The sequence below is a fragment of the Phocoena phocoena genome, chromosome 10 (genome assembly GCF_963924675.1).
Source record: "Phocoena phocoena chromosome 10, mPhoPho1.1, whole genome shotgun sequence".
NCBI lineage: Eukaryota > Metazoa > Chordata > Mammalia > Artiodactyla > Phocoenidae > Phocoena > Phocoena phocoena.
Genome location: NC_089228.1, coordinates 48,073,115 through 48,096,834, shown reverse-complemented (window position 1 = coordinate 48,096,834; position 23,720 = coordinate 48,073,115). Strand labels below are relative to the sequence as shown.

General features: G+C 48.6%; 1 protein-coding gene and 1 pseudogene across 1 annotated transcript; both read left to right on the top strand.

The window, feature by feature from the left end:
• The first annotated feature begins 6,718 nt into the window (after positions 1-6,718).
• Positions 6,719-17,380, top strand: SLC22A13 (solute carrier family 22 member 13). Its single transcript, XM_065885932.1, is given in 12 exon segments — positions 6,719-6,746; positions 8,152-8,502; positions 8,505-8,533; positions 14,641-14,744; positions 14,991-15,145; positions 15,374-15,514; positions 15,517-15,541; positions 15,708-15,827; positions 15,914-15,980; positions 15,982-16,089; positions 16,637-16,848; positions 17,053-17,380. Coding segments are annotated over 12 exon segments (1,668 nt in total).
• Positions 17,381-18,278: 898 nt separating this feature from the next.
• Positions 18,279-21,338, top strand: LOC136129577 (deoxyuridine 5'-triphosphate nucleotidohydrolase pseudogene; annotated as a pseudogene).
• The last annotated feature ends 2,382 nt before the right edge of the window (positions 21,339-23,720 follow it).

The following is a 23,720-nucleotide window of genomic DNA, read 5'->3' as shown; positions in this document are numbered from 1 at the left end:
AACACAGCCCTGGAAGAGGCGGCCTAAGGAGATTCCACACATGCGTATCTCTGTTGCTTCTGTTGGCCTAAACTCACTACTGCCAAAGAACCCAGCAACAAACCTCCCAGCTAAGAGCTTTAGAGGTCTTTCTTTATGTTTTTCCTGTCATCATTCCCCCTTTTCCCCACAGGGAAAGAAAAGTTGGATCACCAGTGGCCAGCATCCCTTTAAAGAGTTCCGTTAGTAAACTTACTGCACGTGTCCCCTGTCTTCCTCCATCTGAGAAGTGGCCCGGGTGCCTCAAGGCCCAGGAGGGAGGTGTATCAGCTCATCTTGCCTTACTCCAGTGATGGCGCTGGGTGGAAAGTAGCAGCTATCTTGGGCTTCCTCATCCTGCTTGTTCTCCCACACCTGAGAGGATTTGGGCATCTTGGGATATCCCTTTACCACTGAAGTAGCAATTAAAAGTTTGTTGTTTAGCTGAAGCCCAGAGAATTTAATTTAGTGGGTTTTTGGTTTTTTTTTTTTTGTTTGGTTTTTTTTTTTGGTATCCGATATGAATTCCAACAACCTTTGTTAGGAAGAAGCACAGCCTCAGATGGAGGCAACCTAAACTGTGTTCTTGTTTTGTTCATGATGTTTCTAAGCGTTTTGCTGAAGCTGCTCTCAGGCACCCCTCTTCATTACTCCCTCCAGAAAGGGTTGCTAGCCTTAACTTCAGCTGGTGCAAAACATCTGACTGTAATCGAACTTCAGCCATCGGATCCTTCAAAGTGGAACTTTGGACTGTTTTTAGAGAAAAGATCAAGTAATGGCTTGTAAAAGAGAATTTCCCCAGCAGTGGTTTTTGAACAGGAAAAATCATAACTCATATCATTGCAGAAGTATTTATTTTCAAATCTTAAAACAATTGAAGAAAAACTGCTCCTTGATCCTCCCATGAAAATCAATTTGCCTGGCCTCCAAATCATGAGGAAATGCAAGGCTGAGATTTCTACAGCAATAAAGGAGACTCGCACTGGGCCAGAGAGGCGTGCCTTCTGCCCCCTCTCCTGCACTGACCCTTTGGAGGGGGTCCCTGTGTGCTGAACCTGACCCAAGATGGAAAGTGAAACCACATGTGCCGTGACTTTTAGGATTTTTGAGTAGACAGTGTTCATTTGATTTTCTACAGAAATAATATAAATTATTCTTTAGGTTTAAAAAAGAGCACCATAATGCAATATGTGAATCATCAGTGGCGTTGAGTTTTTCTTTTCTTCCTACTGTTTCCCAGTCAGCCTCTGTCTAGCTGCAGATAGCCCTAACAAGGTTTGTAGATGAAAGGGGTCCTCAGTCTGGCCTTAAAATGACACACAAAGATGGGCTTTGGCCCATCTTTATAGAATCACTCGAGCCCTTTCCAGCATTGTTGGTCTGTGAATAAAAGGATTGCTTTACCTAGTTTTCTCTTAGAGCACTTCTGAAAGCTTTCTCCACAACTAACTTATTATAGTTTTTGTTTCATTCTGAGCTTGTAGTTTTAGTCATGGGCTTTCTTCACCTGCCCTGGATACAAAGGCATGTTGGGAAAGGGATGGGTGTTGTAGAGGAAGGGAGGGGATGCTTTGGGATGGGGGTTGGGAGGAAAGTAGATCAGAGGATCGGACACCAAAGCCCAAGGTCCCAGCAGGATTGGTAAAAGGAGGGAGCCTGCTGAGCCTGGAGACAGAAAGGATTGATCAGCTTACTGGACAAATATTTAGCTTTTCTTTTTACTTTTGTTTTTTTTTTTTTCCTTTCTTTTTTTAGAAGAGGGTTGGGGGAACAAGGACAGGAAGGTAGGAATAAGTTATGAAAAAATGTAATGTCCCTTTTGGCACAAGACTAGTGGCTTACCTTAGAGTCTGTGTTTTGGTTTCAGATAAGCCCATCATAGTCTACTTATTTCTGAATCCAAAGGGTGGTGGCATCACTCTATTCTAGCTTTTATTTGGAGGTGGTCGAGAGCCCAAGCTGGAAGTAAGCCGCAGCCCATCTCCCTGTTCAATTTCTCCAGCCGGCCATTACCTTTGAACTGCAGTGGGACAGGCGTGACAGTAGAAGTGGGCTGGGGCTTTCTCTTTCTTTTCCATTCATCTTTTGCCCTGCTGGGAATTAGGAGTCAGACACCAAGCCCCAGGACAGTGTTATTTCTTCTTCCGCTTGATGTATGGTGGACTCGCTTTGCTGGCTTGTGCAGTGATGCTGAAAAAAAATGAGTGAACAGAAACTTTGCAGGTGAGACAGCACATGACCTAGTGAGCAGTTTTGCTCCTTCCCAGGAGGGGTGATTCAGGATACACCTCTCTCCCTGGATCCCCAGGATCCCCTGGTCCCTGGGGGAGGGACTAACTTAGCACAAGGTAACATGTGCCAATGCTATTTGTGAAATGTATGGTCTTTCTAAATGACTAATGGATTTGTTTGGGTTTTTTGCTTAAGTTGTGAACCAAATCCTAGAGCCAGCTGATACTCTAATAATCTGGAGGACAGAATCATGGTGTATCAATAAATGGAGGTTCCTCCTTATGGTGTATGCTAGATTATGGAAGATGTAAAATATTTGACTTCCCCCTCCCTTTTATTTTTATTTTTATTTTTTTGACTTTGTACTTTGCTGCATGTTTCATTCATTTTTAATCAATAAAGAATAAATTGTCTGTGGTGGTGTAAGGATGCTTCACTTTGGTGACTGTTGGTGGGGGCAGTGGGAAGTGGGTCAGGAGGTCACTACTAACTTTAATTTTTCATGCAAATAGAGAAAAGCCAAGGTGCACTTTTCCCTAAAAAGTGTATTAGTCTACAAATTAGAACAGCTTAAAACCAAGTGGGGAAACTGAAATCCCAAAAGAGAGAGAGATCTGCCCAAGGAAGTTTGATAGAGTGGGATAGGGAACTCTTTGCATTGATCTTCTCTGTTTAATTCTGCTCATGCTGTTGGGCGGGGGGAAAGATGCCAGATTCAAGCCCTTGGGAATCTGTTGTGGAAAGTTTAGAGCAGGGCTGAACTTGTTCCCATTTGGCTTTGATATTGAAACGGTGAGGTTTCGTGTAAGATTCTAGGCCCCTCTGTATTCCTCCACCCCCTGGGTAAGTAACCTCCCTGGTCATAACTCCTTCCCAACAGAAGGTGGTCTTTGAGCCATGACAGGACTGCTTTTGTGTGGGTCCTGGTAATTCAGGCCTCAGGTCCTGGGACCTTGGAATTGATGGTATCATAGCTGATTGAATTTGCTTTCAAGATAAGCAGGTTGTAAGAGCGGACTCTCACTATTGTGGGGGTGGAGAGGAGTTGCTGGCTACTCAAAAGTGACCATGATGTATGTGGGGATAAGAGCAGGGGCAAGAGTAAACGGAGCCTCTCCACTTGCCCATAATTCTCTAGCAAGATCCAGTCTTGTCCAGAAGCCAGTTTCCTCACCTCTGCCTATTCATAGTAGCAATGCTCAGTGCAACAGTTCATGGATTCCTCCTGTGGGTCAGCTCATCTAACCCCACATTTTTTGTTTTTCTCTTTTTTAAAGTAGACTTTATTTTTTTTTTAGCGCAGTTTTAGTTTCATAGCAAAATTGAACAGAAAATACACGGAGTTCCCATATACCCCCAGACCGCACACACACGCACAGCCTCTCCCACTGTCGGCATCCTGCACTGCAGTGGTACATGCGCTACAATCAGTAAACCTACACTGGCGCTTCATTGTCAGCCGAAGCCCATAGTATACATTTGGGTTCACTCTTGCTGTTGTATATTTTATGGGTTTGGACAAACGCACAGTGATGTGTACCCATCGTCATGGTCTCATAGAGAATGGTCTCACTGCCCAGAAATCCTCTGTACCCTTCTTGTTCATCCCTCCCTCCCCTCTAGTCCCTGGAAACCACTGAGTCTTTCAGTGTCCCCAAAGTTTTGCTTTTTCTGGAATGTCATATAGTTAGAATCATACAATATGTAGCCTTTTCAAAACTGCTTCTCTCACATAGTAATATGCGTTTAAGGTCTCTCCGTGTCTTTTTGTGACTTGATGGCTCATTTCTTTTTAGTGCTAATATTCTGTGCCTGGATACCACAGTTTATTAATCCATTCACTTACTGGCTGTGTCCAAGTTTTGACAGTTATGAATAAAGCTGCTATATATATCTGTGTGCAGGTTTTTATGTGGGTATGTTTCAACTCCTTTGGGTAAATTACCAAGGAGCCCAATGGCAGATTGTATGGTAAAAGTAGGTCTAGTTTTTTAGGAAACCACCTACTGTCTTCCAGAGTGGCTGTGCCATTTCGCATTCCCAGCAGTGAATGAGAGTCCCTGTTGCTCCACGTGTTCGCTGGCACTTGGCGTTGTCACTGTTTTAGATTTGGGCCATTCTACTAGGTGTGTAGTGGTATCTTATTTTAATTTGTAATTCCCTGATGACAGTGTGTTGAGCATCTTTTCACATGCTCCTTTGCCATCTGTATTTATTCTTTGGCGAGGTGTCTGTTTAGGTCTTTGGCCCACTTTTAATCAGGTTGTTCTCTTATTGTTGAGTTTTAAGTGTTCTTTGTATACAGGCAGACTTCGTTTTATTGCTGTTTGCTTTATTTCTGCTTCACAACTACTGCATTTTTTTTTTCAAATTGAAGGTTTGTGGCAACTCTTTGTTGTCAGATGATGGTTAGCATATTTTAGCAATAAAGTATTTTTAAATTAAGGTATGTAATTTAATGAAGGTAATTTAAATTAAGGTATGTAATTTAAATTAAGGTATGTAATTGTTTTCTTAGAATACTCTTGCACACTTAGGAGACTACAGTATAAACATAACTTTTTAAAATTTTTATTTATTTATATTTTGGCTGCGTTGGGTCTTCGTTGCTGCGCATGGGCTTCCTCTGGTTGCAGCAAGCAGGGGCCACTGTTCGTTGCCGTGCATTGGCTTCTCATTGCGGTGGCTTTTCCTGTTGCAGAGCACCGGCTCTAGGCGCGCAGGCTTCAATAGTTGTGGCACACGGGCTCAGTAGTTGTGGCTCGCGGGCTCAGTAGTTGTGGCACACAGGCTTAGTTGCTCCGCGGCATGTGGGATCTTCTGACCAGGGCTCGAACACATGTCCCCTGCATTGGCAGGCAGATTCTTAACCACTGAGCCACCAGGGAAGTCCCTAAACATAACTTTTATATGCCCTAGGAAGCAAAAAAATTCACTTTATTGTGTCTAGTTGTTCCAGCACCATTTGTTGTATTGTATTGTTCTTTGATCAGTTGAATCTGTGAGTTTCTTTCTGGGCTCTCTGTTCTGTTCCATTGATTTATGTGTGTAATCTTTTGCCAGTACCACACAGCCTTGAGTACTTTATAGTCAAGGTTGAAGTCAGGTATTCTCAGTCCTGCATCTCTGTCCTTCTCCAGCACTGTGTTGGCTGTTCTCACCTTATCTACCCTGAGCCCCCAAGCAGTCTGTCAATTACAGTCGGATTTTCCCACTGTGATACTGGTTCCTGTGGAAGTTTGAGTTTGTGGATTTCTGCTCCAAGAAGTTATAGTTCTCTGTATTTACCTGTCTAGCTCCAATTCAAGGGATAGCAGTTTGCCCTGTGACCTCACTCCTCTGACAGAAGAGTTGTTGATTTTTCAGTTTGTTCAGCTTTTTACCTGCTAGAACACAGTAACAGTTTCCAAGCTGTTTACATCCTGGACCAGAAACCAGAATGCCTATCCCCTGTTTTTATCTACTAGAGTTGTTCTCAAATTTGGAAGAGGTTTGAGACACCATCCAGTGCATCCCTGTAGGTGATGTTTGGGGAGTACCTTCCCCTCCTCCCACCATATGCACAAACACCGCCCTCTACCCCGTGGACAGTTGATTGCCAGGGATGTGTGTCCATTCAGTTTAGCTCCAGTGGTTAGAACACTCTTGTTACACCTCTCTTTGGTCTTAGTTTTGCCCTTTACTGAAGGCAGGTACAAGGAGGGGAAGAGGAGAGAGAGAGGCTGCAGGCTCTCCCTGAAGGGCCAGAGGCAGCCCCGTCCTACCCTGCAGTCTCCTAGAGGACACTGGATGTGACGAGACTGCTCGGGGACGCCAGAGAGCAGCACATACGCTCCTTTGAGCTCATCCTCCCAGGTCAGTGAGACCACAGGTCCCTGGGGTTACAGTATTCCTGGGAGGACTCCCTCAAAGAAGGGAGCCAGTTTTAGGCTTTGAAGCATCATGGGGAGCCTTTGGCAGACTGGTGGGGTCGGGGGGAGGGTTAGGAGAACAGATAAGTTAATCAAGAAATTAAGATTGGGGCAATTGGGAGGGCAGTGAAGCCAGCGGCATTTGGGGATCATAGTTACAACTATGGAAGGTCTTTGGTTGAGTCTCACTCTTCTATCAGCATCTCCTCATCATTTATCTATCTGTGTTTTAGAATCCTACACCAAGAAATGGAAGGATCCTTAGAGAGCATCTAGTTCAAGCTTTCCTTATACACAGATGCAGAAATAGAGGCCAGAGGGGTAGAAGGAGCAGACTGCGGGTCACAGTGAATCAGTGGTGGAGACCAAGCTCCCTGCCTCCTACCTCCAGTCCCCTTGGAGCCTTAGAGCTGAAATCCTTACCCTGATCGGAGTGAAAAGATGATGAGGACTGAGCCCAGGCTCCTGTCTCCACCTCAGTTTTCCCCATAATGTGAACGCCACAGTGAGCAGCAGCAACTAGTAGCGTCTGCTTTCTTGGCAATTCAGCGAAGGCTATGCTGAGGACAAGAACACGCAAGCGAGGTGGGTGAGGAAGGAGAGGTGGGGCTGGGGACAGTGGGGAGCTTGGTGGGGAGTTTGGGAGGGGGCAGAGAGGAATGTCCTCTCCTTAGGCAGGGTTGCGGACCCTTGCCTCTGCCTTCCAGCGTCTGCCCTACCTGGACCCTCCCCCCGTGCTAGCAGGCCACGGATGTAGGCACACTGTATCAGGAACTGCCCCGCACAACCTTGCTGCCTTGCCTTCCCTTCACCCATGCTCCTCTGCCCATCTCTTATCTCAAAGTGTTTCAAAATCAAAACACAAAAAGGCTTTCCGATGCTTACCAAGCAAATATGTGAATGTGAATGTGATACCCAAGCGTGTATTTTTCCCTAATGCTCTATTTAATCCCACCATTCCCCACCTCCTATGATTGAACTAGATGCTTTCCAAGCCCTGGGTCTACCTGCAGTGAGACTCCCCCCAGGGAAAAAGGATGGGGGCTTTCATTGTTGGGAGGTTCCTGTTGTCAGAGGTCCTGCCTTCTGTTAGCCTCCTATCCTGTAAGAATCCTGACCTGCCAGCCCCTATGCCGTGCCCCATCCCAACCTCGACTCCAGCAGGGTCATAGGACTGACCCCCAAATGGGGGGGCTTCCACAGCGGGGGCTCGGGCTTTGTCCTTTGTCCCTCTGTGCTCACCAAGATTGCTCAGGGTGGTTGGGCTACCCTTGGGCAGCTTTTGCATCTGTTTCTGTCTTGGGAGGGTGTTAATGGTTCCTTCCTTGATTAGATAGAGATCAAGATGCACTGGTTAGTTCTGCTGCTGAAGGGAAAGGCATTTATGCCCTTGGTGGGTCTCCTGACCTTCATACTACCCTTGGATTGACTGCTGTTGCATACCACCACATGCTAGAGACCCTGCAGAAGAAAATAACTTCAGGGTCAAGAGACCAGGTTGGGCTGTTGGCCAAGTTAATGTGCAGGCTGGGTCCTTGCTGCTCCACTGACTTATCCCCCGCGGCGCAGTGTAGTAGCAACTGCCTTGTCGCGCTGAAATTACTCTCAGAGTTTGGACTCTTATCGTAATGGGAGGGGTTTGCACTGGTGTGAATTGTAGAGGATGTTGCAGTTAGAGGGGGTGCTGTCCCTGTATACCATGTAACTTTTGGCTAAAGCTCACTGCTGTGTGCCAGGCCTGAGAAGTTCCTCTTGTGGTGCCTGTCACACAGTCCATAAAACATCCTCGGATCCTCCAAGTCAGAGTGGACTATCTTTTCATCATATTCTGTCATTCCTAGACCAGAGTTGGGGAGCTGAGGCGTGACAGGTGGGGACAGGCAGGGCTGTTTTAAACAGTAACGCAGCACCGCCACTGCCCCGAGGAGCCCGTGCCCCAGAGCGAGCTGCAGAGCTGTCTGGTGGCCCCAGCTTAGGAGGCGGTAACCAGTGACCGTGGCTCCCTTTGCCCAGGTCCCGGCTGACATTGGCAGCTTTGGTAGCTTCCAGGTACAGCTGCTGATACTGCTGCGTGTCCCCAACTTCCTGACTGCGTTCTGCATGTTCACCCAGGTCTTCATGGGCCTGGATGAGGCCCACCACTGTTCAGCGGCCTGGGTCAAGAACCGGACTCTGACCCTGAGCGCTGCTGAGCAGCCAGTGCCGAGCGTGCCTGTGGATGCTGCAGGCAGCCCTGAGCCCTGCCTCCTGTTCCGGCCACCCCCCGACGGTGCCAGCCTGGAGGACATCCTCAGCCACAGCTTCAGTGAGACCCAGCCTTGCGAGGCGGGCTGGGTCTATCCTGCGGGAGGCCCCTATCCCTAAAGAATGAGGTAAGGCTGCCCTTTGGCCTATCTTTCCACCTCTTTTGAGTCCGTCAGCTCGTCTGCCCGACCCCGTGCCCTCAGTCTCTGGTGTGGCTGCCTCTGTGGCTGCCCCTGCACCCCATGCCTGAATGACGGTGGGTCCGCCTGTTTTGCTCTCTGTCCTCTGCCTGTTGGCTCATCTACCTCTCCATCCATTTCCTTTGTCCAGGGTGTCTGTCCATCTGTCCATTCATCTCTGCCTGTGCTTTTATCTGTCCCGCTGCCTGTCTGCCCAGTGGCCCTCCTTCTTGTCTCTCCTGTTCTCCTGTCCTCATGCCTCTCTCTCTCTCTCCCCCATGTTCCCATCTGCCTGTCCATTTGCCTTTGTCTTTCCGTCCACCTCTGCATGTCTGCCTGCTTACCTATCTTTGCATTTAACTAACCCTCTGATGCTACCCCTTCCCTGTCCACTCGTCTGCCTTCCTGCTTGCTTGCCTCGAGCTTCCTGCCTTCAACCTCTCTCTCTAGATCTCCTCCTAGGTGCCTGCCTGCCTCTTAGATCCTGAAGGACACCCAGGACTCTAGGACTGTCCTGCACATAACTGGGCAATTGCTCCTGCTAACTCCATTCTCGTAGGAGGGACCCTGGCAGATCAATAGAAAGTTCCCCACTCCAACCACCTCAGAGCAAGAAAGGCTGCTTCCCAGACAGTGGGGTTGAGCACAGAATGGGGAGATGACTTGGCGAGGGCAACATAAAGACTTGATGATGGAGCCGGGACTCTCTCATTCGGGGCACCTGCTGCCCAGTTCCCTGCAGGCATGGGAAAGAGCACATAGTCCAGAAGCCTGAGGGGCAGGGGTTGGGGATCTGTGCAGCTCTCACCTTAATGGTGGCAAATCCTGAACCTCTGTGGAGGGCAATTTGAGCCCCGAGACTAAACATTCACCTCTTAATATGTGACCATATACCTGCCTCCAGAACCGTGGCAGCCTGAGGATGTGTCCTCCTGCCTTCTTCCTGACCCTCCCCCTCATTCCACCCCACAGAGGGAGTAGGTCGCCTTTGAACTCTGCCAGCCCCTGGATCTAGCCCAGCCTAGGCTGGTCTGACCCTCAGTGCCCCCTCCATCGTCTCCCCAGTATCCCACCCGTGTTAGGTCTGGTCTTCATCGGTCCTTAGATGTCGTGGAGGTGTCTTCCTCTACATGTGCTCATAAACTCTCTGCCCATCTGGCCAAATGTCACCATCCTTACAGCCCAGGCAGACTTCCAGAGTGCTTGGAGCCAACTCCAGGTCTTAATGCACAGCCTTTGCTGGTCTGTTCATGCAATTATATTTAGCCAACAGCTTCTGAGTATTAACTATGCAAGGAACAGAGAACAGAGGCACCCTATTCACCTTCTCTGAGAACATCTGGGCTCCTTGTTGAGGGACAAAGGGCTAGATGGGCTCTAAGGCTAGAATTTGCTTCCTCCTGGGGAGGGAATGGGCAGGCAACTCCCTGAAGGAGTTGGTATGTGAACTGGGCACCAGGGACCAGAATAAGATTGATGTAGAAGAGGGGAAGGCCTTTGTAGACAGAGAATAGCAAAAGGAGGGCCTGGCAACAGGAAGCAGGTGATGTGTCTGGGAAGCAGCAGGGACTTGGTGTGCCTGGGATAGGGCTGGGCAGGTTATGGGAATGAATGGGATGTTCTCAAGGATTGGGGGCCTCTCTCTTTATCCTCAGTCACCAACTTAGTCTTTGCTGACCCTGGGGTGGGACCTTGGACCTCTGGCCTTTCCCTGACATGCTCCCAGGGATCCACCCTCCCAAGAACTGCGACTCTCAGGGCAATGTACACTTTTGGTACTTTGTGCCCTGAACCACATGACAACCCCAAACTCTGGGGCTACCTTGTGTGAGGTATGCACCTTGGTTTCCAGTCAACAAGCAGGGGTTCTGCTACAGACTGAGGACTCCTCTGAGGTGACATCCCAAGTTTCCTTATTATAACCAGCAACTTCATATGCAAAGTGAAATACAAACAATCCGAATTTAAGAAGAAAATAATATATTTCCTTATAGGCAGTGTGCTCATGAAGGACAGAGTACATTTCTCCTTCTCAACCTACCTGTCCAACATTTCCTGGGTGCCCATCCTTGGAAAAAGAGAAAATGACTCCCAGCCCTGTCCACACGAACCTCTGAATAGGGAGGCAACTAGACCATCAGTGAATAGCAACAACAGTGTGATCCGTCCTGGGACCACAGAAGGAAGCAATGGGAGGGAAGGGGAAGCAGAGAGAATAGCCATTTCTAGGGTCTGGAGCACGAAAATGCCTGGCCCCTGTGAGCAATTCTCACATACAAAAGGGGTTGAGAAAAGGCAAGAGCCAACTCTTAAAGGGTCTCAGATACAATGCTGAGGAATTGGGGCTGTCTCCTAGAGACCAAAGGGAGTCATTGATGGTTTTGGAACAGTGGAAGGGAAATGTGATGGGTTTTGCTCCAGGAAATGGGGGTGGGATGCTGCGGGCCACCGGGGCAGGCCCCAGACAGAACCATCCACTGTAGGCATTAGGGCTGGGAAGGTTGACAACTGGTGTCCCAAGTTGGAGCCCTCTTCATCTCTGTTCCATCTGCAACATGACACCAGCACATGAACTTGGGTAGGTCTTGGCACCTCTCTAAGCCTCTGTCTTTGCTGCAAAACAGAGGGAATGATAAGCCTTCATGGAGTTAGAATGAGGATTTGATAAGATAGGGGATATCTCAACTTCAGGGAGGTAGTGAATGGTGTCCACTAAGCAGGGGTGGCAGCCTTGGAGGAGTCCCATGGCTCAGCACTCATGCCTTTAGAGTATGACCACCCCTTGTGTCTGAGATGCCTGTGTCACCAGCTGTGTGCTTCATGGCACAGGGGCCAGTACAGCCTCAGCTGAGCTAACATTTGCTGACCTAGCACAGCCACTGTGCTAAGCGTGCTACATGTGTTAATTCCTTTAATCCTATCTGGCGATACTATGGAATGTATTTCATCCCCATTTTGTACGTGGGAAACCAAGACACCAGCAGATCAGCCAACAGATTCAGAGTCACACAGAGTGACTCAGTTCTGACTCCAGAGGCTGACAGCAGCAGGCCTTTGTTCATTATTATTTATTTTAAATAATGTTTAACTACAAAGCAATCTGTGGTAGCTGGACAAAAAGCAAACAGGATAGAACTGGGTGGAACAAGTTCAAGTACCTGGTCCTGCTGCACTTCATTCTCAGGGGCAATCCATTCATCATTTGATATATATTTAAAGTTAACAGTTATAAAATTAACAGTTGTTGGACTTCCCTGGTGGCGCAGTGGTTAAGAATCCACCTGCCAATGCAGGGGACACGGGTTCGAGCCCTGGCCCGGGAAGACCCCACATGCTGCGGAGCAACTAAGCCCGTGCGCCACAACTACTGAGGCTGCGCTCTAGATCCCGTGAGCCACAACTACTGAGCCCACGTGCCACGACTACTGAAGCCCACATGCCCTAGAGCCCGTGCTCCACAGCAAGAGAAGCCACCGCAATGAGAAGCCCACGCACTGCAATGAAGAGTAGCCCCTGCTCACCACAACCAGAGAAAGCCTGAGGGTAGCAATGAAGACCCAACGCAGCCAAAAATAAAGTTAATTAATTTTTAAAAATAAAAATAAAATTAACAGTTGTCCTTCAGGACAGAACTAGGAGCAAAATGCTGTCTCCTGAGTTGGTTAATTTTTTGCTAAAGGTTAGTTAACTAATGGAGATTGGCTACTCATCTGACTGAAGGTATTAGTTCCTTCCTTCATTCACTCATTCCTTCACTCAGGAAACATTACCTTAGCTTTCCCTCAGTTTCAGTCACTGCCAGGACTAGCTGCTTAACCTCTTCTCCCTTAGACGAATAAAGCAGTCTCCTACCTTTTTGGCACCAGGGGCCGGTTTCGTGGAAGACAGTGTTTCCACAGAGAGGGCGGGGGGTGTTGGGGGAATGATTCAGGTGGTAACACGAGAGATGGGGAGTGATGGGGAGTGGCAGATGAAGTTCTGCTTGCTCGCCGCCGCTCACCTCTTGCTGTGCAGCCTGGTTCCTAACAGGCTGTAGAGTGGTACCGGTCCACAGCCCAGGAATTGGGGACCCCTGGGGGAATATAATAATAAGTCAAGGATCGTTGTCAGAATTATATGAGATGGGACTTCCCTGGTGGTCGAGTGGGTAAGACTCCACGCTCCCAATGCAGGGGGCCCGGGTTCAGTCCCTGGTCAGGGAACTAGATCCCGCATGCATGCCGTAACTAAGAGTCTGCATGCCACAACTAAGAGTCCACATGCCACAACTAAGAAGTCAGCATGCCATAACTGAAGATCCTGCATGCTGCAGTGAAGATCCTGTGTGCCACAGCTAAGGCCTGGCGCTGCCAAAATAAATAAATAAAATTTTTAAATGAGATAATGCACGTAAAACATGTGGCGCATTATCCAACCCAGAGTAAGCGCTCAAAAAGCATTAACAGGGGCTTCCCTGGTGGCGCAGTGGTTGAGAATCCGCCTGCCAATGAAGGGGACACGGATTCGAGCCCTGGTCCGGGAAGATCCCACATGTCGCGGAGCAACTAAGCCCGTGCGCCACAACTGCTGAGCCCGTGTGCCAGAACTGAAGCCTGCGCTCCTAGAGCCCGTGCTCCACAACAAGAGAAGCCACCGCAATGAGAAGCCCATGCACCACAACGAAGAGTAGCCCCCGCTCGCCGCAACTAGAGAAAGCCCGCGCGCAGCAATAAAGACCCAACGCAGCCAAAAATTAAATAAATAAATTTATTTTTTTTAAAAAAAAAAGCATTAATATTGTTGTGAAGCTACCTCTGTGAGCTCTGGAGAACAGCTCGTGTCATGATACCCTCATAAACATATGGAGCTGAGCTATGTGCAGAGGGGCATAAAACTCACTGCGGGGCCCACAGATGGAGGTGGGGAATATCAGTCACGTGCACTTATTGTTATGTGCACATTGCAGTAGACGAGTGTACAGACTTGTATGGACACCCATATTTTCATCACTTGGTTTCCCGGTCTGTCAAGTTCTCTCTGTGAGTCTCCAGGTGGGTTGTCCTCCTCACATCGTGTGTGTATATGTCTGTGTGTGTGTCCGTGTGTGTGCAGGCCTGCACATTCCTCCATCCTAATCTCTTTCCTCAAGGAGTGTGTGAGGGCTCCTTAGGATTCTGACTGCCTGTGAATGATGGGAGTTTCAGGGGGGTTCTGCAGCCAGTTGGGAAAAGTTGGAAAGGCCCAAGCAGGTCACAGGGGTGCCATGGTTGTGGGAAAGAGGCCCCATTTGTCAGGAAGAAGCAGTTAATGACTGTCAGAGGTTCCCAAACTGTACATTCATAGTGGGTCAATAATTTTACTTGGCATCTCCAGGACAAAAAAATACCTAAAAGTTTCACATATTAAGTAATTTGTTCCAAACAATTTAAGAAGGGGGACTTCCCTCGCGATCCAGTGGTTAAAACTCCATGCTTCCACTGCAGGGGGCACGGGTTCGATCCCTGCTCTAAGGGATCCCATGTGATCCCACTGAGATCCCACATGCCGCGTAGTGCAACCCAAAACAACAACAATGACAAAAAACAAACAACTTAAGAAGGATTTATGTACTAATAACTCAGCAGCTGTTTAAAAAAAAATACACACGAATCAAAAGAAAACACTTTTATTTCATCCTAACGTGCAATTACTTCCTAATAGGATGTACTGGGAACTGCAAAACGTCTTGATCCTTGAACCCCGCCACCCTCATTTTCTGTTCCACATTGAGTTTCACATGGTGCTTGCTTTTTTTCGTAGTAACTTCCAAAAGCACAACTTCACACAGATATGGTGTCACTGAAAAAAATTGCGTGAACCATCTGGAGCTGGTAGTTTGATAGGAAGCAGATGTTGAGGGTCCCAGTGTTTCCCTTTACACTTCTAAGTATCGTGTTGTGCACCCTGAGTTCACGCTGGTGCCCTGGGATGCCTTGCTTGCCCCACTTCTGTCCTGAGAGGTTTGTGGTGGGTGGGCTGGCTGGTAAAGGACTCGCCCTCGCTGCCCCTAGACTCACATCTGCATGTGTCTGCCTCAGCTGAACCTGGTCTGTGGTCGGAAGCATCCGAAGGACACCTCCCAGTCGGTGGACCTGGCTAGGCTCCTCACTGGGGCGCTCATCGTCGGGCCCCTCTGTAACTGGTAAGAACTTTGACCAGCTCCCCCAACCCAGCACGCTCTTGGGTTCCTGGCCCAGGGTCTCGTTCCTCCCCACCACGTGCCCCTCTCACTGGTCTCCAGGTAAGGCCCTGTCTCCCCGCAATGGGGCTCCCAGGTGGGGCCCTGCACCCTCCCGCAGACAGAGCACCCAGGGCAGGGCCGGGGGCTGGGTCTCCCTCCTTCCCCTCAGACAGACTCCCTCCTCAACCTGCCCCCTTCTTACCCCAGGATTGGCCGTGAGGCCACTATCCTGGTGCAGCTGCTACTCTTTGCCATCCTTGGCATGGCCGCAGCCTTTGTGCCCGGCTTTGAGCTCTACACGGCCCTGCGCTTTGCTGTGGCCACGGCCGTCGTTGGATATAACTTCAGCAGTGTCACCCTACGTGGGTATCTGGGCCCCGTGCCATCAGCCGCAGAGCGAGGCCTTGGGGTCTGGGTGGCCACGTTCCCACGCTGCCGGTGGGGCCCACTCAACTCCCCGCACCTAATGTGATGGCACCAGCGCTCCCTGTACCGGGCCAGGACCACAGCCCCTGACCTGGTGGCATCTAGCCATGGCAGGGAGTGAGAGGGCAGGGTCCGGGCCAGCCTCAGACTCAGTGTTCTCACAGTTGCAGAGTGGGTGGGGCCCTGGTGGAGAACTCAGGCTGTGGTGCTGGCCCAGTGTACCTTCTCCATGGAGCAGATGGCCCTTGCAGGACTCACCCATGGCGTCCAGAGCTGGAGGCTCTTCCAGATGGGTGGCGCTGCACCTGTCTTCCGCTCTTCCTTTACTTCTGGTGAGGAGATACTTCCCAGGCAAGCTGCCCCTCGGTTGGCTACGTGTCCAGAGAGGTGTCTGGGAGAGCGAACCTGTGGGGTCAGTGTGCACTGGGACAGCGGGGAGGCTCCTGGGGGAGTGGGGAGGCCCAGGTCCAGGCCCCAGGGTCACAGCCCGACCTACAGGGCTCTGCCGGAATCTGCACGGTGGCTCCTGACCCGGGGGAGGGTAGAGGAGGCTAAACAACCGATCCAGAGGGTGACCTCGGTCAACAAGCGAAAACTCTTCCCCGAGCTCCTGAGCCAGGTACTTGCAGTAGCTGGGCCAGCCCTGCCCTGATCTGACCACACAGCCCGGCCTGCCTGGCCCCTCACTCTGCACCTCCCTCCCGGATGGTCCCAGAGAAGACGGGCCCCTCGGGGGATGCCCTGGATCTGTTCCGACACCCCCAGCTCCCCAGGCACTGTGATGGCTCTGGTGGGGAAGTTCGCCACGGCGGCCGGATGTACCATCTCCTACATGTAGTCTGCTGAGCTCTTCCCCACTGTCATCAGGTAAGGACTGCAGGTGCAACTCCTGTTCCTCTGCTCCTGAGACCCTGATTTTGGCCACCCCTCCTCTGCCCTTACTGCTGTTCCCCAGTGAGCTTACAGAGCTGGCTCTGGGGCAGCAGTGCTGGATGGGGTCCAAGGCTGGATGGGGTCAGTGGAGAGCAGAGGAGAGCAGCGGAGGGCAGATACAGGAGGGGCCACACCCTGGCCTTGTCAGGACTGGAACATGGAGTAAGTCCCAAGTTTGATGAATGGCTCAGAAGGAAGACTCCGGTGGGGATGGGAGGTGGTCAGGAGGTGCAGCCTTTGATCTGAGACTCAATAGGTGAGCAGGAGCACAGCAGGCAGACAGAGAGGCCTGGAGGTGGCAAAAGCAGTAGGACTCGGGGAAGTGCAGGAGGAGGGGGCAGGAAGGCTGGCTGGACTGCATGGGCCTGGAGACTCTGCAGGCCTGTGGAGACCAGATGAGACACTGGGGTGCTTCCAAGGAAGTGAGCTGGGGTGGAGCTGTGGCCCAGCGGGGGCCGGGTCTTCTCGGCTTGCACTCACCTTTGTGCGGGCAGACGGGCATGGGGCTGGTGGGCATTTTCTCGAGGATCGGGGGCATCCTCACGCCACTCGTGACCCTGCTGGGTGAGTACCACACGGCCCTCCCTATGCTCATCTACGGCAGCCTCCCCATCGGGGCTGGCTTACTCTGTGCCCTGCTGCCAGAGCCACGTGGCTGGAGCCTGAAGGACGCCATGGACGACATGGAGCAGGAGTCATGCCCACAGCGAGGTGCTTGGTCTCTCTGAAACCCAGGACCTCATATCAGTGACCCCATCCCCGAAGGGGATCTACTTCACCATTTGTCCATTGTTGCATAGAGGCCCATATGGCATCCTCACGATTCCCCTACTTTGGGGAGGGGATGGCGAGGAAATGTAATACGGGGTCAGTTCCTAAGCAGCCAGTGACAGCCTTCTGCTTCCTCCAGCTCTCTGAACGCAGTGCCGTTGGAAAAGGATTCTGAGGCCTCAGGAAGTACTTCTAGCCCAGGGGTGGCCTTTAGGGCAGCATGTACCTCTGAGTGTGTCTCCGAAGCCAGAGCAGCAGCAGCAGAGAGCTGCCTGAACACTCCCCTGGGAACAGCTGGACCTATGAGCATGGCCGTCTTGCTGACGGAGGCGGCACCCCATGAGCTGGCCCCAGAGCCAGCCAGCCACTGCCCAGCCCAATCCCAGAAGCATCCGAGACAGGCCTCCCTCCTTTCAAAACCTTTCTCATCCCCAGAGCCCCACGCCCAATACCCTGTTCTGGGTTAGAGTCTTGGGTGTGTCTTGGGCTTCACTTGTTCTCTGACAGTCTTGTGGGGATATGGCTCCTCAGATCCCCTCCATCTGGGGTCCCCCTGCCCTGAAAACACAGTCAAGCCAAAAACAGAACAGCTGGGTAGGGCCTCTCCAAGTAGGTGAGCGTAGGAAGAAAAAAACACTTAAAAGTTCTGGACTCACCCAGGCAGGTGAAGGAAAAGCTGTGGATGAAGGGAAGGTTGTGGTTCCTCCAGTGGCTGGACTAGGCCCGTCTGGATAAGGTGGAACCCACAGGGCATTTGATGCAGCTGAGTGGACACTGATTCAGTCAGAATCGAAGCTTCAGTCTTGCCTTCTCTTCAAAGATTCTCCTTCCCCTGTCCTGCACTCAGGGACCAGTGGCGGGGAGAGGGAGGATGTGGGTCCTGTTCCTCTCCGGGCCCCTCCTCCCTTTCATGCTCTGCTTCTCTGGCTCCTTCAGGGCCCATGCAGGGTGAGGGAAAGGGGAAGAAGTCTTCTTACCTGGTGGCCACTGGTGGTAGTTCTTCCGGGCTTGCAGTGGTTAATCATCAGTCAGTGGCCCTGGCAGGCTCCTAAAAGTAGGTTTTCCACAAGAATTTTCGGGGGTTCTCAGCGATCATCCCAGGACCTCTGGAAAGAGTCACACTCCCAACAAGTCTGATCTATGAGCAATGTGCCTGCAACTGACCCCTTGGGACCCCTCTTCACCTCTTGGCCGCCCCCCCGTCCCGCCCCGTGGGGATCCCCACATAGTCTCTTACAGAAGAATCCAGCTAGCAAGACCATAGCAGCACATGAGCCCGACTGTCTGCTTTCTCTCTTCCTGCACCCCAACTGCTGGTCACTGCTGGAAAGAGTCACACTCCCAACAAGTCTGATCTATGAATCCATGGTCACCAACACCAACTGGGTCTTTAGCAGCACCTCGTATTCCTACCAGCTTTTCAAGTCAGCTCGTTTTCCAACTCTCACCAGTGGCTATTTCTAAACTCCGCTCTGCCTGCCTCCCATCCTTCTACCCCCTACCACATAGCTTCTCCTCCTCCTGTGAGAGAAAGGAAAAGCCATCCTACTGCCGCTCCCCAAACTTCCCACCAAGAAGTCTTTAACCTACACTCCCTCCTCCCCCGGGTGGGATCTGGGAGCTGCTGAGTGGAGAGCCTATTCCTCCTCTTACTCTCCTCTCCATTCCTCCTCCTCAGGCATGGGGACAGGGGCAGCCAAGTTGTGTGTGGAAGGATGGGAGGATTTCCCTCAGTGGAGGTGGAGCCCTGATGGGGAGGCGGGTGCTCCAGGTGCTGGGAACAGTCTGCACGGAGAAATGGGGCTGGCTCACGTGGAGATTTTCCCAGCCTGCCTTGCACCTTCAGTTCCTAGAGCCTGTGGCCAGTTGTGCCCCAGGAATGGAATGCTGTTCTTCCCCATGCCACCCCACCCCAGGACCTCCCCGCCCCATTGTGACACTGCTCCCCAGACACCGTGGAACCCAAGGGTTCTGCTTCCAAGGGTCTGGCTGGGCCTGGCTTGTGGTCCTGTCTCCAGGGAGGAGGGACTGGGAGGGTGTGGAGGGTGGCAATTATGATGACACCTGGCAACTGTGTGGTTGCATTCTCAGCGCAGATGTGGACAGGGCCTGTTCGGCTGTGGGGAGTCTGTGGAAGGAGCGGGCTGTCCTCCCGGGAAGCGTGAGTTCTCAGGTGTGGCATCTGGCCATTTCCTGCCCTCAGAAGGGGGGCTGCTCCTGGTTATACCTTCCTGTCCCAGGCCTTAGTTTCCACTTTTTACATTGAGAACCAATTGCCTGGGGCCTGTCCACCTGGCAGGGGACCTTTGGGAACAAGTGCTCCAGGGCCTTGCAGACTGTCAGGCCCCTGTGGGTATTCAGGTGATGCTGTGGGGGACACTGAAGGGGACCCTGCCTGGGAAGCTGGCTCCAGGCCCAAAAGCCAAATCTCTCTGAGCAAAGCAAAGGTTCCCTCCTTCCCTCTCTCCCTCCCTCCCTTCTTCCTTCCCTCTCTCTCTCCCTCTCTGCCTGGGAAGTCTCTTCTGTCCTGTGACACCCCCTCCAAACTTACACACATACACACTGTACTAGTTTTCTGTTGCTGCTGTAACATATTGTCACAAACTTAGCGGCTTTAAGCAACACAGATTTATTATCTTATAGTCCTGCAGGTCAGAAGGCCAAAATGGGTCTCACTAAGCTAAAATCAGCTGTCGTCAGGGAATTTATTTCCTTGCCTGTTCCAGCCTCCAAAGGCTGCCCACAATTCCTTAGCTCACAGTTCCTTGTGTCTTCAAAGCCAGCAACGGCTGGTCAAGTCTTAAGAGATGTAACTGAAATTTATGCATTTTCATTGCTGTATTGCATTCCACTAGATAAATATACCACAGTTTATCCATTCCTCTGCTGAAGGAGCATTTGGGCTCTTTTTTTTTGTTTTTTCTTCACATTTGAGGTGTGTTGTCGTGAATGTTTTGGTACTCTTCTTGGATCATAGGTACAAATGTTTGCCCAGAGTATGTAACTGGGAGTAGAATTGCTGGGTCATAATGTGTGGGGATATTCAGCTCTATAAGACAATGCCAAATTGTTTTCCAAAGTGGAACTATGAATAATCCTGCCAGAAATGTATAGAAGATAGATACTGGGTATTGTCAGATTTCTTAAGTTTTCTTAAGCAAATTAGTGTAAATTATGGTCTTGACTTGCATTTCCCTCATTATTAAAGAGGTTGAACATCTCTTCGTATGTTTGTTTAAATTTCCTCTTCTTGCAATGCCCATTCATATCTTTTGTCATTTTTCTGTTGTCTTTTTATTATTGATCTGTGGCTTCTTTACATATTCTTGATCCTTTTTCTCCCCAGTAATACAAGTTTTTCAATATATTCTCCCAGTTGTGTTTATTTTAACTCTATGATTTTCATTTTTGAGTAGTCAAATTTATAATCAAAAAATTTTTTTTAATTTATTTTTTGGCTGTGCTGGGTCTTCGTTGCTGTGTGCGGGCTTTCTCTAGTTGCGGCGAGCGGGGGCTACTCCTTGTGGTACGCAGGCTTCTCATTGCAGTGGCTTCTCTTGTTGCGGAGCACGGGCTATAGGCGCGCAGGCTTCAGTAGTTGTGGCATGCGGGCTTCAGTAGTTGTGGCTCTCGGGCTCTAGAGCGCAGGCTCAGTAGTTGTGGTGCACGGGCTTAGTTGCTCCGCGGCATGTGGGATCTTCCCAGACCAGGGCTCGAACCCGTGTCCCTCACATTGGCAGGCAGATTCTTAATCACTGAGCCGCCAGGGAAGCCCTATTTTATGGTTAGCATAGAATAGCATAGCTTTTGTGTCCTGATTAAGAAATCCTTTTCTGGTTCACCCTGCTCCCTCTCGTGCTCACATTCTGCCCTGCCGTGCCCTGCTCTCAGCAAACAAGTCGTCTCCCCCAGCAAGGTGGCCCAGCTTGCAGAGGAGGGCGGCATACCGCTCCACTTTGCCCAGCTCTCGGAGCACACCACCGCCCAGACCAAGGGGACTACATGCACCGCAGGCTCTGACCTGTACACTGCCTGTGATTGCACAGTACCACCTATGGAGAAAGCCCTTGTGAAAACCAACATTCAGGTACCTCTTCCTTCTGGGTGCTATGGGAGAGTAGCTCCATGTTCTAGCTTGGCTGTAAAACATTTCATAGATGTAGAAGCTGGTGTCATAGATGAAGACTGTAGAGGAAATGTTGGTATTGTACTATTTAATTGTGGCAAAGTTTGAAGTAAAAAGTGTGATAAAATTGCACAGCTCATTTGTGAACAGATTTTTTTTACCCAGAAATAGAGGAAGTTCAAGTTTTAGATGACACTGTAAGGGTTTCAGGAGGCTTTGGTTCTACTGGTAAGAATTTAAAATGTATGCCAAGAACAGAGAATGAGAAAATGTTCCTTGAAAAGAAAGACTTTGCTTAAAGTGAAAAAAAAAGAAAAAAGAAATCATTTTTCACGTAAAGCCAAAAATATATTCCAGTAAAAGGAACTAGACCCTAGATGCTAAGTCATGTTTGATTCCATTTAAATGACATTTTGTAAAAGGCAAAACTATAGAAACAGTGATTGCAAGAGATTGTGGAGTAGACGGAGGAGAAACACAAGGGGATTTTAGGGGTAATGGAACCCCTCCACATCATGATTTTGGTGCTAGATATACTATTCTATACCTTTGTCAAAACCCACAGAACTGTACACAACAAAGGGTGTATTTTACTGTACATCAAATAAAAAGTATGTAAGAGTATATAAGAGTATATAAAAGTATATAAGAGTATACAAATATAAAATTGAAAAAAGGCTGGGACAGGGACTTCCCTGGTGGTCCAGTGGTAAAGAATCCAACTTCCAATGCAGGGGACACGGGTTCAATCCCTGGTCGGGGGAAAAAATATATATATATATATTTTTTCTAACAAAAGTTTTGTTCTTTAAATTTAGGTCCTTAATAGGGCTGAAATTTTTGTTTATGGTGTGAGACAGGAACCAATGTTAATTTTTTTCCATTTACTGACCTGTCATGCAAGTCTGTCTCTCATATATCCAGATTTGTTTGGGACTTCCCTGGTGGTCCAGTGGGTAAGACTCCATGCTCCCAGTGCAGGGGGTCTGGGTTTGAGCCCTGGTCGGGGAACTAGATCCCTCATGCGTGCCGCAACTAAGAGTCCGCATGCCACAACTAAGAAGCCTGCATGCCGCAACTGAAGATCCCATGTGCTGCAACTAAGACCCGGTGCAGCCAAAATAAATAAAATAAAATAAATATTTTTAAAAAGTGTTTGCATAAATCTATTTCTGGGCTATTTAGCTATTCCTGCACTGAGACCACCTTGTCTTTAATGAATATAACTTTATAATAGATTCTGAGGTTTGACAGGACAAATCATTCCTCCTTATTATTCTTCAGAATTGTCTTAGGTATTCATGCCCTTTGTGCTTCCATAGTAATTTTAGAGTTATCTTGACAAATTTCACAAAAAAATACCTTTTGGATTTTGACTGGATTTGTACTGAATCTACAGATCAACATGGGGAAAAATTGACAACTTTTATTCATGACTATTAGATATCTCTCCATTAATTTTTCTTTTTAACATATTTCTGTAAGTTTTATAATTATAATTATTTTACACACAGGTCTTGCACTTTTTTTTTTTTTTTTTTGCCCTGCTGCGTGGCTTGTGGGATCTTAGTTCCCTGACCAGGGATTGAAACCCAGCCCACAGCAGTGAAGGTGCCGAATTCTAACCACTGGACCTCCAGGGAATACCCTTGCACATATTTTTAAAACATTTTTTATTGTGGTAAAATATACCTAATATAAAATTGATCATTTGAAACATTAAAAAATTTAGCAAAGGTAAATGTAAAATTGACATACAAAATTGTAAGATATGCAAAGTGTACATTGTGGTTCTTTGATATACATATATATTACAAAAGGACTCCCTTCATCTAGTTAATTCACACATCTGTCACCTCACATATTTATCTTTTTGTGTGTGTGTGTGAGAAACTTATGTTCTACTGTCTTAGCAAATTTCAATTATACAATATAGTGTTATCAACTATAGTCACCATGTTTTTACATTATATCCTCAGACCTTATTCCTCTTATAGTTGAAAGTAATTACCCTTTTACCAACCTCTTCCTATTTCCCCACCCACAGCCCTTGGAAACCACTTAAACTTTCTGTTTCCACTAGTTTTGACTTTAAAAAAAAATTCCACATATAAGTGATACCATACAGTATTTGTCCTTCTCTGGCTGTTCACTAGCATAATGCTCCCAAGATCCACCCCTGTTGTCACAAATGGCAGGATTTCCGTTTTTTCTTGTGGCTAAATAGTATTTCATTGTATATATAAATATATACCACATTTTCTCTATTCATTCATCCGTTGATGGACACTTAATGTTGTTTCCGTATCTTGCTATTATTGTTTCCTGTTTCCTTTATTTCTGTCTTAACTTTACAATCTATTTATTTAGGTTTATATTATTTTGTTCTTTTTTCACTTCCTATGATGGGCATTTAGTTTATTAATTTTCAGTCTTTCTGATTTTCTATTATAAAGCAGGTAACACTATAAATTTCCCACAGAGTACCACTTTTTATACCACCCATAGGTTTGATATGAGTGGTATAAGTTTTTATAGTTTTCACTTATAAGCATTTATAGTATCACTCGTTTATAAATATTTTAAAATTTTCATTATGATCTCTTTTTTGACTTCTGAGATAGTCACAAGTTTTATTAACTTAAAAATATATATGTATAAAACTTAATAAACTTTAGAAA